The sequence below is a fragment of the Vipera berus genome (genome assembly GCF_964194415.1).
Source record: "Vipera berus genome assembly, chromosome: 3".
Taxonomy (NCBI): domain Eukaryota; kingdom Metazoa; phylum Chordata; class Lepidosauria; order Squamata; family Viperidae; genus Vipera; species Vipera berus.
Genome location: NC_138204.1, coordinates 168,985,685 through 169,001,985, shown reverse-complemented (window position 1 = coordinate 169,001,985; position 16,301 = coordinate 168,985,685). Strand labels below are relative to the sequence as shown.

The 16,301-nt window shown below is 37.6% G+C and overlaps 1 protein-coding gene across 5 annotated transcripts in view; it reads right to left on the bottom strand.

Moving 5' to 3' along the window:
- Positions 1-284: 284 nt before the first annotated feature.
- The window catches only part of GATA6 (GATA binding protein 6), a 33,783-nt gene continuing 17,766 nt past the window's right edge, over positions 285-16,301 (bottom strand). For all 5 annotated transcript variants that reach the window (XM_081322777.1, XM_081322780.1, XM_081322779.1 and 2 more), the window contains exons 4-7: positions 12,576-12,701; positions 11,014-11,101; positions 10,817-10,926; positions 285-2,307 (exon numbers count right to left, since the gene is read on the bottom strand). In XM_081322777.1, the coding sequence (XP_081178903.1) occupies positions 2,137-2,307; positions 10,817-10,926; positions 11,014-11,101; positions 12,576-12,701 (495 nt within the window). In that variant the 3' untranslated portion in view covers positions 285-2,136. The remainder of the gene's footprint in view (positions 2,308-10,816; positions 10,927-11,013; positions 11,102-12,575; positions 12,702-16,301) is intronic.

Genomic DNA, 16,301 nt, shown 5'->3' with positions numbered 1-16,301 from the left:
TTTCATGGGATTCAAGCTGTTTGAAGTCCCTGTTCCTGGTAATTTTTGGAAATTTCAGCAATTCACTGCTAGTACTGCTAATTCTACATTTTCAAAACCATAGGACTTCAGAACAAGTTTTGGAACAAACAAAATCTCGGTTTTTCACAGACAACAGTATCCTGCTCTATTTTATTTTTATGTTAGCAAACATTTGAAAAATTGTACTAAGAAAGAAAAAAAGTAATTCAGCTCTCAGGAGTGAAATAATGTTTTATACAAAACCTCGTCTCTTTATCAGTACATACCACTAAGAAGAAATGGAAAATAAAAATAAGCAGATTTCCTGGCATGCATGACATTTCAGTATTTCTTGATTGTTGTCGTAGCATCAATGTGTAAATGTAGGAATTTGGAAATTAGTAACTAGCAAATGGACAAAGATTTTCCTACACTTGAATCACCCACATTGGTCTAGGTCTGCCAATCAATCCTCAGTGTTGACCAAGGGAATAAATAAGAAAATGTAATATTTACATTTATGAATGGAACAAGTCTGAATATTTTTTAAATTCTTACCTGAATTTTTTGCAAGCTCACGGGAAGATGCTTCTTGAATACACTCCTTTATTTTGCAGTACATTAAAGAGAAATCACATATAGACAGAACATGTAATCCTTTTATTTTTAATCCTCTGGTGAAAACAACTTTCCACATGACATCCCAACATTGGCGTATGCTTTGAAAAATATGTAAAACAACCTAGCTACAGGTCAGTCTATATTCTACAGACTGCATCCAATATTTGAAAATTGTTTCAAAATTCTGATGAAGTATTTACATATTTTGCCATTAGATAGTAAACTTTTATTGCAATGGACACTTTTTCTAGCACATACTTTATTTGTGGCAAGAGAGTGGGGATGACTGTGTATCTATAAAAGCTTATGACTAGATAGGCTAGCCTTGCTCAATAGGCTTAGCTGCAATTATCAGAATTCCCAACCAGCATGAATGGAAGCATTATGCTGGGTTGAAGTTCTGAGCATTGCAATCCAACTCAGTTGGAGGCCAAGAGCTTTGTGGAAGGCTGGGTTAGACAGGTCAATCTTTTTTTTCCTGAGAAAACTTTTGTTCTTGAAACTTTTGCCTGAAAATCAGAAACACAGACATCAAACATTTTTGTTGCAATAAAAAAAAACCTATAAAGATGCCTAGTTTAACTTGTTTTCTTTTAAATTATTTATGTACCATTAAGTTAAAATGTTTACATTCATTCCATTCATTCGTATAAAAACTGCGGTTAAATCTTATGCTTATGATTTAACACTGATTGCTGCAACAGAAATTGCACTTTTCATAAAAACAAAACTGTGTATATGCAAAAGGGATCTCTCTTTTTTTTAAAGGCTACCCTGTTTACAAATTCTGACTGACTACATACAGTTCAGTCACATCATAGATGCTCCACCTCCTCCATCACAGTATATACTTAAAGACAATAATGCAAATATTTTAGTATACTTTCTTGTTAGCAAGTTCTAACTTGAGAAGGATGTACCAAATGTTTTCCTTCATTGGGCTTTATCGCAAGTTACTTCAGAAAAACTACCCAGAAAATATAGAGCAGAAGGCACTAGCTGAGAACACTGACCTGGGAAAAAGATCAGAAACTGTCAAGTACAAGATATGCAGTTACACACATGGACAAGATGCACATTTGCGTTGCTCTTCTGGACTGCATTATCCGTTGTAATGTAAGCTTTGCCTACTTTGTCTACAAAAAGAAAAAAAAAGTCAACATCGATCAGATCTTGGATGTTGGTCACGTGGGAGTGAAACAAAGACAGTCCTCAAATACACAAGGCAGCATAGATAGTCATGGTGAAGATCTATGAATAGTGCAGAAGGGCACTCCTTGTTGAGTAAAAGAAGCAGTTCCAACTCCCTTGATTCTCTTGCAGACTGGTGACTTGGAGAGTCAGTGTTGCAGGGACGAAATGTATCTAGAAGCAGGTGTGATGGGCAAAATGTCCCTGCCCTCACTGCTACAGCTTCTTGGACTGCTTGATCAAGGCAAAAATATCCAGCACAAGGGCAAATCACTGGCTACAGCCCAGGGCAAATATCGACACCAGCATTGATGTGCCACCAATTCACGCTAGAGCTAAGGCACACCAGGAAGAATCCTGTCTCACAGAGGCTGTCACTTCTGCAGTGGAGGTTAGGCTGACACTGGAGTAAAGCCCTTCCTGGCCAGAATATTTGAGTGTGTTAGTCTCAGGACTGGTGCTCTCACCCCGGCTGGACATCACAGAAGAGACTGCCTGCAGCAAGGAAAAAAAGAACATTATTTAGTGTTCAGTAAAAAGTAAACTTCAACTGAGATGGGACAGGGAATTGCCAAAGCCTGCCCCCACCCCCCCTGTCTCTCTCTCACACACAAACATATGCTAGTGCTGGTACTTTTCCCATAGCTCAGATGCTCACTTTGGAGTGCAGCTGCAGGTGACTGATTGTCAGTCTGGGCTACAGACTACCCTGGAGAATATTCAGTACAAAGTTTCAGTGTAAATTCCAGGAACTGACCTTGTGATAACAGATCAGCCACTGGAGTGGAAAAACAGTCTGACTGCTCTAGACAATGCGAACTGAGCTGCTTTGAATGATCACATCCTTGAAAATTCAGTTCTTTTAATCCTCGCTTCTTCTTTAAGAAGGTTAGCTCACATTTCACTATTTATTAGCTGCCCTCTTGGAACCAAGCCCACAATTTGCTATTAGGCTCCAAGAAGCAGCCATCTAAGACACCAGACTGGGGGCAAGCAAAGAAGTGGGTCTAACTCCCACCCACCCACCCACCCTTCCTAACCCATCACCCAGATAAGGCATTTTTATTTTACCATGCCCAAAGCAGGCACTTCCCTGGGGGATCACGAGCTGTCAATTCTATGTCATCTGGATGGGGTCCTTAAAGGGCTAAATCACAAGGCGGAGGGAGTCTGAGGTCCCCTTCCGAATGGTGCAAGTAGATCAGCAACTATCCTGCCCAGGAGGTGATGTGCAAAGAAGAGGACATCCCCTGGTACAGTATTTTTGGTGCCATGGATGAGGTCAAGACTAAATGGGGTAAACACACCAATAGATTGAAGGGTATTCAAAGAGCATTTCTTTCATTAGTCAGTCGTTACACACAGTCCTTGGTTTATGACCACAGTTGGGATCAGAATTTCTGTTGCTAAGCAAGGAGGTTGTTAAGTGAGTTGTGTCTGATTTTTACAACCTTTTTTACCATGGTTATTAATCACGCAATCGCTTAGTGAATCTGGCTTCTCCCATTGACTTTGCTTGTCAGAAGCAGTTTGGGACGGTTGCAAATGGAACTTAGGGTTAGAGTTTTTTGACACCCCCCCCCAGGATGCTGCAACCGTTACAAATACATACAGATTGCCCCAAAATTTTAATCAAGTGACTGTGGTATTCCTCTGATGGCCATAAGTGTGATGACCAGGTGTAAGTTATCTTTTTCAGTGCTGTTGTAATGAATGGTAGGACTACTGGAACAGTCTCCTCCTATTTGCTCCTATGCTCTTGGATCAAAGATGTTCATAATCTGAGGATTATTTTAAAATGCCCATAATCAGATGCCAGTGATCATTTTGAGTCTAAATTTACTTGCCTTATTGCACACTTCTTGCCTCAGTAACCCTCCTAAAGTTTTCACTGTCTGAGTGAATTAAAATGAGTTTCAGCTGAATATAATTGTTGTCTTTATGAATTTTTGCTGAATCTCCACATTTTCAGTACTGCTTTTGGCACAGTTGTCTAGAAAAATGCAATAAATCATTTCTATCCCAGGAAAAGAATGTGTTTTCTTCTGTCCATTAACAACTTTTCCAAGAACTGAAAAACACTAGTGTCTAAAACTTCCTTCCTATTCAGTTCTGAACATTATCTTTTAATCTTTCCTGTTAATTTGGAATTTTTTCTGATTGGCAAAACAATACGATGCAATATTTCTGGCTCTCCCCAACCTGACTCCCTTCAATTATATTGGACTACTTTTCCCATTATCCCCAGACTCCAGGTTTGAACAACTGTTAACAATGGATAACACATGGGAAGAACATCACACATCCAGTGTCCCACTATGAAACAGCACCAGAATTTAAAAGAGCGTTAAATCTAAACAAACCAAAGTGTGATTTGAAATGTGTATATCTTTACAGTTATGCACTATATATGCAACAAAACAACTTTTCTGTAACAAAATCTCTTTTGCTTTTCTTATGGCACAATCAAGTGTCTGTCTGGAATGACACCATCAGCTCATTTTCATATGACCTCGTATGAGCAAATACTTTTGAGTTTTGGGTAATACTATTTCTTGAGAACATCCTGCCTTTGTATCAAGGTATAAAATAAGGGAAAGGTGCCCAGAACTGAATTTGGTCAGAGGAGAGTTTTGCTGATATATTTGTAGACATTTCTCACAGGGTTGTGCAGAGATCCAGATCCAAATGGCAAAATTTAATTTTGGATGGGTGCAAGCTGTCAAGAACTGTCAAGAACATCTTCAAACCAGATGTTTCTTCTCTCAGGATCACAGAGGGCAGCTGTCTGAGTTGCTTCGGAGTCTTTCCAACAAGAAACCTAAACATGCTCATGTGCGCTCTGAATCATGTTTACCCTTCAAATTCAAATTCAGTTTTTAGCATAGCCCTAGTTTCATCCCGCATTAATTGCATGAACGCTAATTAAATTAAATGCATGAAAATAGGAGGAGGAAGGAGTATTTGATACATTTGCCACCTTGAGTTACTTATAAAAATAATAAAAGCAGGATACAAAATGAACACACACACACACATTTTTGTGGATGGTTCCATGGTTAATATGGGGGAGGGGCAGTGTGTGTCAAGGATGGAGAAGGCAAAGATGCCAAGCGGACAGGAATATATTCGTTAACAACACTGAGAGCTTTATTTTACTGTAAGAGTTGTGTGGAGCTGTTTGCTTTGTCATTTAAGTTAACCAAATTTTAGAGATGACACCTAAAATTATTTTGCATTTTTTGCCTCAAAGTTACTAAGTTTCAACAATACTGTATCTAGATAAGTTTCTGAAGTTGAGTGAGGTTTTGAAGTGCAGTAGTCTATTTCTGCATTATATTCTTAGGAGAACGTTTTTTTCACATGGGCCAAAATGTTTAGAAGCCAAGTGATCCAAAGCTTGGGAAGTCCAGTTGCACTATATCTTGTCTTCAGTATTATCAGGGTAGGCATAATTTAAGAAAGGATGACAAAAGTCAGTGCCCTGAAGTCAGAGCATTGGAAATTTATGAAGGTTACCCTTAGTTTGACCTCTATTTGTGCCAATAATGTGGGTGGGTCTCTAATCTGGAAGGGGTTTATATGTCTTTTGATTTTTTTCCCCCTCATCCTGCCCTGTCTCAATTTAGTTCTGTTTTCTCTGCCAGCACATTTTGGGCAGAGATGAGGATTTTTCTGACAACAAATCCTTGGGGTCAACCAGAAGAAAGAGCTTTTCCCAAGTAGAAGAGGATTTTGGCCAACTTGTGTCTCATCTCAGTGTACTCCAGACAAAGCACTTTGGATTGAAGGCTGCATGCTCAAGCTCTAACTTAATCAAATGCTCCTCACCATTGATACTTTGAGTAAATATTTCTAACAGCTCAGACTAGTTTTCATTGCTTAAACTGTATTAGTACATATACTTAATGCAAGCACAGATAGCCACCAAGGAAGGAATATTTCTTTTCTGTAATATGTCAAGGGGTAGGTAACTTTCCCTCTTCATTTGTTGCAATCAGTAACCTTCCCCCCTGATTTCCTGTAGGCAATTCTAATCTAACAAATGTGAGTGATATAATTAAGGGTATCTTAATTGAGGGACATGGTGGCTCAGTGGGTTAGGACGCTGAGCTTGTCGATCAGAAGATCGGCAGTTTGGCGGGTCGAATCCCGAGTGCCGCATAGCAGAGTGAGTGCCTGTTACTCGTCCCAGCTTCTGCCAACCTAGCAGTTCGAAACCATGTAAAAATGCAAGTAGAAAAATAGGGACCACTACGGTGGGAAGGCAACAGTGTTCCGTGTGCCTTTGGCGTCTAATCATGCCGGCCACGTGACCACGGAGACGTCCTCGGAAAAGCGCTGGCTCTTTGGCTTTGAAACGGAGATGAGCACCAGCCCCTAGAGTTGGAAACAACTAGCACGCACGTGCGGGGGAACCTTTACCTAATTATGTTATTATTGTAGCAGAAAATAAAAGTCAGGAATATTGAGAATAATGGAATGAATTCATAGAAATCTAACTGCATTTTGATCCTACTGAAATTAATGGAAAAAAGAAAAATCAAAGGGAGAAAAAAAAGACTTAGTTTGGTGTAATGTTTAACATGCTGGCCTAGAAACCAGGAGACCATGAGTTCTAATTACACCTTACACATGAAAGCTGGCTGGGTGACTTTGGCCAGTCATTCTCTCTCAGCCCAACCAACTCACAAGGTTGTTATTGTGGGGAAAACAGGAGAAGAAAGGAGTATTATATTTGATTCCTTGAGTTACTTTTTTTATTTATTTAAAAAGTTTTACAATACATTTTGACTTTAATCCCCCCCTCCCCCACCCCTATCCAACCCTCCCTATCCCTCTCCCCCACTCCCTCCTCCCCCCCCCGACTTCCCAGAGCTAAATACAGGGCATAAAATCGAAAAACAGACATAAACACCCCTATGTTATCAACAATAAACTATAAATTCTATCTCTCTCTAGCTCATATAAAATGAGTACAAACAATATTAATATTACAAATAAAGTAGAAAAAAAGAGGAAAACAGAAAAAGAGCTTTACTCAAAATAAATTTTCTTAATCCCAGTCCTTATTCATATTAATTTCAAAAAAAAAGAAAAGAAAAAAAACTTTCACCTGCTATTTGCATTCTCCCACCTTTCTCTAATTTCCAAACAAATTCTCAGTTACGCGCCAAAAGCTCCTATCTCTGTTAATCTTAATAATCTCCGACCAAACTAAACTATGATCAAAAATAGTTCTTGCATGTATCACGCCAAATGTCTCGCAGTTCCAAATCATCCTTAAGTTCAAATAAAAGTTCAAATATAAAAAGTATATGTAAAAAAAAGATTTAGGCAATCTCTAAGACAACTTGTTGTTAATTAGGAGCTTACATACCCATTCTTAGTTCAACACATACTTTAAGTCCATAACCCTAATATACTTTTCTAGCAAACAAATAACATCAATCTTAAATTGTGTGAAATATTAAAAAAAAACTTTCTTTCTCCTCTATAATAGTTTTACTCCATTGACATTCTAATCTAAAAATTTAATCAGCAATCTTAACGCCCCAAAACTTTTGGAGCACCTCTGTCATGACCCCCAAAACTTCTTTAGACCGCTCTCCTCCCACATCTTCACTGTAAGCACACTTTGAAGATTCCATAACTTTCTGCTGGTCTTGCTCTTGCTCTCGTCTTGCTCTTCTTAGGGCGGCGCGCGTCATCTTCTGGCCTCCTGCAGCAACCGATGAGACTGTGACTTGATCCCCTCCAACACCATTGTCCTCTGTCTGCAACATCTTGAAGCTTTCCCACACCGTATCCTTTTGCAGCTTCCAAAGATGATAGGGGGGTTGCTTTTAACACATTACTATAAAAATCACGTGCCTGAGCCACAGTAACCAAACGATGTCTTTTACCTTCATGCGTCGCCACCAATCCAACTGGAATCTCCCATCTAAACTTAATATCACGTTTCTTAAGTTCCTGTACTAGAAATGCAAAATCTTTCCTTCTCCTTAGGATCTTCGGAGGAATCTCTTTTAAAACCAAAACTTCTTGCTCAGCCACTACCAAATTAGTATCATAAGCAGCTTGAATGACTTCATCTCTAATTACTCTCTTTGTAAAATAGACCACCACATCTCTGGGTAACTTCCTCTGTCTTGCAATCCATGAATTTACACGAAAAACTTTGTCCATATTTCCCTCAATTTCAGATGCTGACTGGCCCAGTACCCCTTCCAGAGCCTCAGAAATCAGCTGCTTTAAATCTTCTTTACCATTCTCCTTTAAACCCCTAATTCTAATAGCATACTGCATCTGATTATACTGAACAAGGCTCAATTCATCGTCCATTTTATCCCTTATATTTTCATTTTCTAATACCTTTGCTTCTAATATAGAGTTCTTTTGACTGAGATCCTCCACTTTTATATCCAGCTGTAGCACACATTCAGCTACGGATTCAACCATAGACAAGATGTCCACCCTCATTGCTCTCAGCTTCTCTTCCATCGTCTTCTCCAATTTCTCCATTTTCTCCTCCATTTTCTCCTCCAGCTTTTTCAACTTTTCATCCATCATATCAGACATCAATTGTGCATGCTTTCCAAGAGCGTCTTGTAAATCCTTAAGCGTCAATACCGGGGGAGATGCAGGAGGAAGCAAAGCTTGCAATGAGGTCTCTTGCACCAGGGAAGACCCCGCATTCCGAAGAGCTTTAGAAGTTTTAGCCGCCATCTTCCCCCACTTTCACTTATTACGCACTTTCACTTTAAAGCTATAAAATCCATTGAGCTAGAGAGTAAAAATAAAGAGTCCACTTCACCTTGACCTCCTGTACCGCTCTGCCTGCATCTTGATAATCAAAAGTATTTCCTTTTGGCAGGGGTGGTTGCTAACGCCTGGCTCTGCTCCAAAAATCCCAGAGCAGAGGCGCTGCGCAGCTCGGAGCAACCCAGGCTTCGGGGGGGCTCATCCTTCAGCCGCCCAAGCTCTCATCTCAGGCGGCCCCGGAGAGCTCAACCCCTACCTGGGGCCTCACCCCCTCCTCTTCTCCCGAGGAGGGGGCTTCAAATCCATCTAAACAGCTGATCGGCGCTGTTTACGATGGAAAAACACAGCTGCGGAGCGGGCAGCCCGAAAACGGCTGTCTTTCAGCGTCGCGTCGCCACCGGAAGTCGATTCCTTGAGTTACTTATAAAGTAATAAAAATAGGATAAAAATCAAATAAATAAATAAATAAAAATTACCATGGCTTTACCTAAGCCCTATATTTAATATATATTTAATATATTTAAACTAATCCAGCAAACTTGCTGAGAATAGTAATTGATGTATCAGAATAATCAGGTGCTAAACTCTCATTTTAAAAACAGACAAGATTCTAGTTCTTGTGGAATGAGAAAGAGAAAGAGAATAATTTACTTTGTAAGAAATGAATGTTTTGTGATAAGTATATGTTAAATATATTAAATATAGGGCCTAAGTAAAGCCATGGCTAATTTTTATTTATTTATTAGATTTTGATCCCATTTTATTACTTTATAAGTAACTCAAGGAATTAAACATAATACTCCCTCCTTCTCCTATGTTCCCCACAATAACAACCTTGTGCGGCAGCCATTTTGTGAAAAGTTAAGTTTTTCCATGGCAGTCATTTTGTGAGAGCATCCATAACATAGTCCTAAAAGTTTAAATTAATCCCAAAAGGGCTGATTCAGTTTATTAGTGGGAGATGGTGTGGTTTTTTTTTGTTTTTTGGGAGAGTAAAGTTGGAATATGTGATTCTTGTTAAATTTGTTAAATTTATTCTATAATCACTTTCCTGTACATGGAATAAAAGAGAGGGTTGTCATGGATAGATTGTCACTAAATAAGTAAAACAAATTTGTCACCTATTCGTTATTAAAGAAATCTGGGACAGACTAAATGTCACCTTAAGAGAATAGTTTTCATTATACTGACATGTATTATATTTTGACTTAAAATATAGCTATTTGAATAGCCTGACTTTAATTTTTCTTCATTTGGTGAATCTAAAAAAAATAAAGCATTTTAATCTTTAATATGAAAGCTTTAATTCTTATACAATATTCCAATGATACTTTTAAGTATAGTAAATCCTCAACTTAAAGTTTCTCCGTAGAAATTAATGTACAAAAGTAATTCAGATTTGTACTTTTAATGTGGAGTTGGATAGACAATCTCATTGCAGAAAATTCTGTTGCTTGTTCTGCAAAATAATGCTTTGTTTTTAATACAAAGCAGTAACTTTCATAGGATCTTGTTAAATTGTTTTATAGTGGCTTCTTTTGCCTCAAAAAATATCTTCTAAAAAGATATTTTGATAATATTACTACTAAGCTAAAAGAAGGTGTTATGGGGTGGCAGTATTAGAACAATGCATTGGAAGAGCAATTGTCTCCAACTTTGAATGGTATCAGATGCTAAAAAAAATGTCTAGTTGAAATAAAAGTATATTTCTGGAAGGAATGAGTGAGACTGAGATGTTATATGATTACAATTACTGTACACTGTTTTGTAATTTTTTTTTTGAGAATTCCCTTCTTAATTTGGTTGCTGACTTTAAATGATTCTTGATAAAAGCTTAAAGAAAGGATGTAGACTGTGTACATGGACAATATTTTAGCCTATGAATCTTCCCACCTGGGATCAGAGCCAATGTCTACTAGACAACTTAGTACAATGTAATATATATTATACAACACAATATAATACATAATATACAATACAATATAATATATAATCCAATATAGTATAAATAAGATACGTGTTTGAAAGCAAACCTTTAATAAAGATGTTTGTAAAGTACTTTAGATTTACACTATGTTTGCATTTATAGGCAATTTCCTGAGAAATTCCCACTCCAGTATCAGCTAACAAACGGAACAGTTTATTTAGATTACTGTTATAATAGTAGATAAGATAAAAGTGGAGATAACATGAGCAATGGAAATCCACTTGTAAGTATGGATGTTATTTTATCACTTACCCCTGAGGCTGTTGTTTGTGTGCTTGGGGAAGCATTTTTTATACAGTCATCTGAGTTTGTAGAAGATGTGGAAGTTGGAGTCATAGGAACAGCATTATTGTTATTGTTACCTGCAAAGATAATAATAACAACCCTGTGTTAGAACAACTGCACCATAGAAAATTATGTCCCTGTTCAAACTCTTTGAGTATATTTACCAGAGCACGATTTTGTCTTAGCTATATTCTTTGGCTTTCGTTTCCTGGTTTGAATTCCCTCTTTTTTCATAGCAAGAGGTCGGGGCACCTAATGAGAATGCAGAAACATAAAACATCAAATTTCAGAAATTATTTCCTCTTAGGAGATTTATCAGTCTCCATTAGACCCATTCTGCCAGAAGCGAAATTGCACCATTACATTCAGCAGAATGATCTGAAGTCTGGGATCCACTATTGTTTATTCTCCCCAATGTTTCGAATGATAATTGTTTTATGGTTATTTTAAAGTATAAAAATAAAATATATTATTTAGTACGTCATTCAACATTTTGACTCTTCTTCCTTTCAGGAGTACTTTCTGAACATGCAAAATGTCCTGTATTTCACCAGACTGAATCTCCTGTCTGCCAAGGAAGAGAATCAGGGCCACTAGAGAGACCACTTTGGCCTTCTACATCAGTCAGAGAACAATCAGTTTGCTTCTGCCTCCAATGCTGGAGAGAACCTCAGCACTGGATGACACTACAGAAAGCACATTCTAGTTCCACCTGTTGTCCAAGGGAACAAAAGCAACATTCAAAGCACAGGTTCAGGAAGAGATTAGCCCATGAAATTGCACATGAAAACTAGCAAGATGCTCACCATACTTTTAGGCTTTGAAGAAGACCCTTTAAAAAAACTTTTAAGCATCTAGTTAGCCCTTTCCATTGTGAATTTTCCTTCCTTCCTTCCTTCCTTCCTTCCTTCCTTCCTTCCTTCCTTCCTTCCTTCCTTCCTTCCTTCCTTCCTTCCTTCCTTCCCATTAGATGTAGATTTATAGCAATAGCATCTAGACTTATATATCACCCAATAGCTTTAACAGCACTCTCTGGATAGTTTACAATATAGAGTATTATTTGCATATTGCCCCCAACAATCTAGGTCCTCATTTTACTGACCTTGGAAGGATGGAAGGCTGAGTCAACCTTGAGCTCGTTAGGATCGAACTCCAGGCTGTGGGCAGAGTTTGTCTGCAATACTGCATTCTAACCACTGTGCCACCAGGGCTCCTTGGTGTAAATAAACAATATGTGCATGGATAAAAACAGACATTCCTCTCCTGAAGCTTTCTTGTCTGTATATAATTAAAAAGTGGTCCCTCTCAACTAGTCTCCTTTACTATTTTTCATTCAGTAGCATTTAATAAGGAAGCTTATTTATTATTAGAATGTTTCTAACTGAAGGATACCTTAAAATGCAGAATAGTTCCCTTTATTCTTATCATTTGTAATATATGAGGCCCAGCAATAACAACGAAAAATTACTTCTGCTTTGTATTCAGTGTAGCGGTGCTGAAACATTATATGAGAGGATGTGACAGAGAGGGATGCCATTTCTCTGTTGATATTCCCCTGTATTTTTTAGCTCTAGATGCAACTGCAAACACATAAAACAAACAAGCAAGAAAAGCATTCTTGTTCCTCTGGGATTTCTCCAGCAGGGTTGGATATGGCCTTAACAAGCCTTTCCCTTGAGGATCAGCTGCACATGAAATGGAAAGAGCTCCTGAAGTTGCTGCTTACCCCATGAAGCTTCATGTACAGGCCACAAGCATTGCACACAGGCTCTCCTTCTGCATTCCTGCGCCAAAGAGTGGTGGTTGTAGTATGACAGTTCGCACAGGACAAGCCCAATCGCCTTGAAGAAGGCTAGAGAGGCAAACACAAGAGAAGGGAAAAACATTAATGGCCCAATGTGTGACTTGACCTTCCTCCCCCACAAGCAGCTGCAGAAATTTATAAAGGCGCCTGTGAAAAGAAGAGGAGGCACCAGAAAATACCAGGTAGATAAGGAAAGACAGAGTCTCAACATTTCTCAAGAATAAAGGTCTCTATAGCATAGAAGCATTGAAAGTTTGAAACACATCTTCAGGGGTGAGAATCCTGTTGTGTCTTCGGTCACTGCTTACGCATTTGGTCCCAGAGCTTATCTGAGTGATTTCAGACTACATTTATTGCTTTTTGTTCCCCTGGACAAAAACAAGGCCTCAGCTTGAGCATGGGTTAACTTTTCCCACTGAGATTCTTCACAGTCAAAAAAAGGTATAAATTGTATAGACTACTAGAGGTGATTAGTAATTAGCCAAGGATAAAATCCTTGCAGATTTTTCTCTTCTGGAATGGGCCACAACCACCCAAATGATTTTGATATCTTCAAATAAAGAATATAGCTCTAAAAAAACTGCAGTACCATGCGGGAATATACTGTACAGATAACCTCATAACATAAAATTTGGGACTTTTTATCATTTGTTGGTGAACTAGGACTCAGGACACAGGAAATTAAAGATTGTTTAATTTTAGAAAATGATGCATAATAGAATAAAACATTTAAAGCTGAATTCCCTTTCCAAACAACTGTTTTTTTTTGAAATTACATGTTACTAAACTTTACATTCTCACCTAAGTATATTGATTTAACTTAGTATATGGTAATGGCTGCAAAATTATTCTACACTTTTTAATTGGAAAGTCAACATGGTTCTTTCTGCAGAAAAATAGCTAATTAATTAAGCTCTAGTTGTATGCCTTGATGACCAAAATAACTCTGTATTTCAAAAGTGAATCTGACACAGAACTTTCTAAAGAATATGATGCCCATGCTTGATATTAGTTGAAGCGATTATCTGAGGCTCAGGGTTAAACTGTTGGGTTCTTGGTATTTTCTGCAAGAAACTAACCAAACTCAGAGTGGATAAAGAACCCAATAAAAACTACTGTAATTGGTAATCTCATTTTATGATTTATATTGCATTGATTATTGTTGATATATTATCTGGATTTTATCAATGGTTTGTAGTTTCTAATACATTATAGTACATCCAGTTATTTAAAGCAAATCATTAAAATACTGAATTTTTAAATCTAATATATGTTGTTTTTTCTGTTTATCTATTTTGTGTTTATTTTTTTTCTTTGACATCTTTTCTTTTCTTAAAAATGCTTAATAAAAATATAATACTATAATGAAAAAATATAATGAAACATTCTTATAATCTATGTTCTACTATATTTAAATAGCCCTAGAATATTTTGAAATGTATTGTGTTACTGAAAACTTGATATGTGTTCATATTATGCATGTATTAAATGATATTATTGTATCATTTTATGTTAATTCATCTGCTTTCCAGTTCTTCCTAGTTCCCGCAGTATATGATCCGGTTATTAAAAAAACAAACACTTCCCATTTCCACAAAATAAGAAATAAAAAGCAATAAGAGCCATGTCAAAAAGGCAGTCTTCTGAACCAGGATGGTTTCAGGAAATTGTACCAAGTCTGCCCCCCAACTCAGAATTGTTTTGGGATCATCCGAATGTATAAATCACTTCCCTCTAGCCTGTGAGAGTTCTGTAAAATAAGCCACATTCCAAGATGTTTTCCAGAAGTGGGCTTGCCTTTTAGAGGATAAGAGGGAGAATATCAGTAAACTCACACAGAACAAAAAAAAGGCCTACATTATAAACAAGTTATTTAAGACTTTGTCTGTGGTGTTTGAAAGCCAAGAAGAGGCAACTTTTCATCAGAAATAATTCTACAATTGTGGCGCTTATATCCAAAGAGGAACGAGTCCCCCTAAACATATAAAGTGAAGGGGATGGGGTTATAACATTTCTTGCAGCAAATGATCTAGAGACAAGGAATTCCAGCTATATCATAAATCTGCTGTTTTGCAAAAGAATTGCAGCGTTATTTATTTTTTTAAAAGTGTATGAGTAGAGCTTAGCAAGCATATAAATACAAGCACAGAAAATGTCATTCCAGGAAGCTGTAGTTGCCTCCTTCAAGGTTATAAAATAAGGCATTACAGTAAAAAATCACTTAGCTTAGGCAGCCTCATACATATTTCTGCAAAAGGATCCATTGGCTTACTAGAAACATTTCTGAAATTCTGGTTCTGTTTATCTAACCAGCATAGCAAAAACAAAATAAAACTAGTCTGGCACTACTATTTTTATTATTAATACAGACAAAATTGTAACAGCTAACTTTCACTCATACAAAGAACTGCTTGGTTTTATTTTTCTTTATAGATGACATCAGGTCTGCTATGGAAGATAACCAATCTCTCTGATGCAGTTCTAGGGGCTGCAGAAGCAACCACAGTGTATAGATATCCTTGGATACAATCCTAAAATATTCTTTTTCTATTGTAATCAGGGATGCACTCTCTACATCTAAAAATGTTAAGTTACGCCTCTACTTAAGTATGTTTTGACAGATCACCTTGGCTGATCCTGAGAAAACTAAGCAGAGACAGGGCTGGTCAATACTGGAAGAGGAGAATATCCCAGGTCCCACTGATTAAACTGATGGCACCCAGGAAGTGAGAGGGAGAATTCTCCGTCACAGCACCCTACTCACTAGAACTGAGGTCCATGTGTCCCTGTCCTTACTATAGCTTTAAAATCATGGTCATTTCATTCATTCATTCATTCATTCATTCATTCATTCATTCATTCATTCATTCATATGCTGTAACTCGGTATGCTGTAATATGCCCAGTAACTCTGGGCACTCTTAGCCTTGGCTTAGGGCACTTGACCCTAGCCTAATCTCTCCTAGGGTTCTGCATGCTAGTTTGAAAATTCACTTCTGGATACACAATCATTCTTTCCTTTGTTATACTGTTTCTTGCTGTTGTTAATAACACCCACCCACACAGAACCTTCCTGGAGTCAGGCAACCCTATAAATGTGACAAATAATTTAAAAAGGGTAGTAGACTAGAGTGGGATATAGGAAAAGATCCCAGAAGAAGCAAGCCAGTTTGATAACTAGCTAAGAAAACACTCTGCACATGTTTATCCCATACCTGGAGTCAAATAAACCAAGGGAGACTCCTTCTCCTCAAGCGGTGCTGAGCGGGGGTGGGGGGGTGGGACGGGGGTGGGGGGGTTGGACTAAAAGACCTCCAAGGTCACTTCCAACTCTGTAATTCTGTATTCTTTATTCTGTAGAAAAATTCACTGGAATCTGCCAGACTGCAATTCTGCCTGTACTCAGTGGATGTCTCTACATGAGAAATGTGCTGCAATGACTCAGTAAAATAAGGCGATTTATGCCTTCTAAATTAAGGATGTTATTTATATTATTTACTATTATAGATAAATGCTCTTGTTCTATTTTACACAGATCAATAAAATGTATCCAACTAAAATAACAAAAATAGAGTGAACACATCCATTAAATGTTGTTCTAATGATATACTGTACAAGCATATCATTTTTTGGAAAAAGAAATATGAAT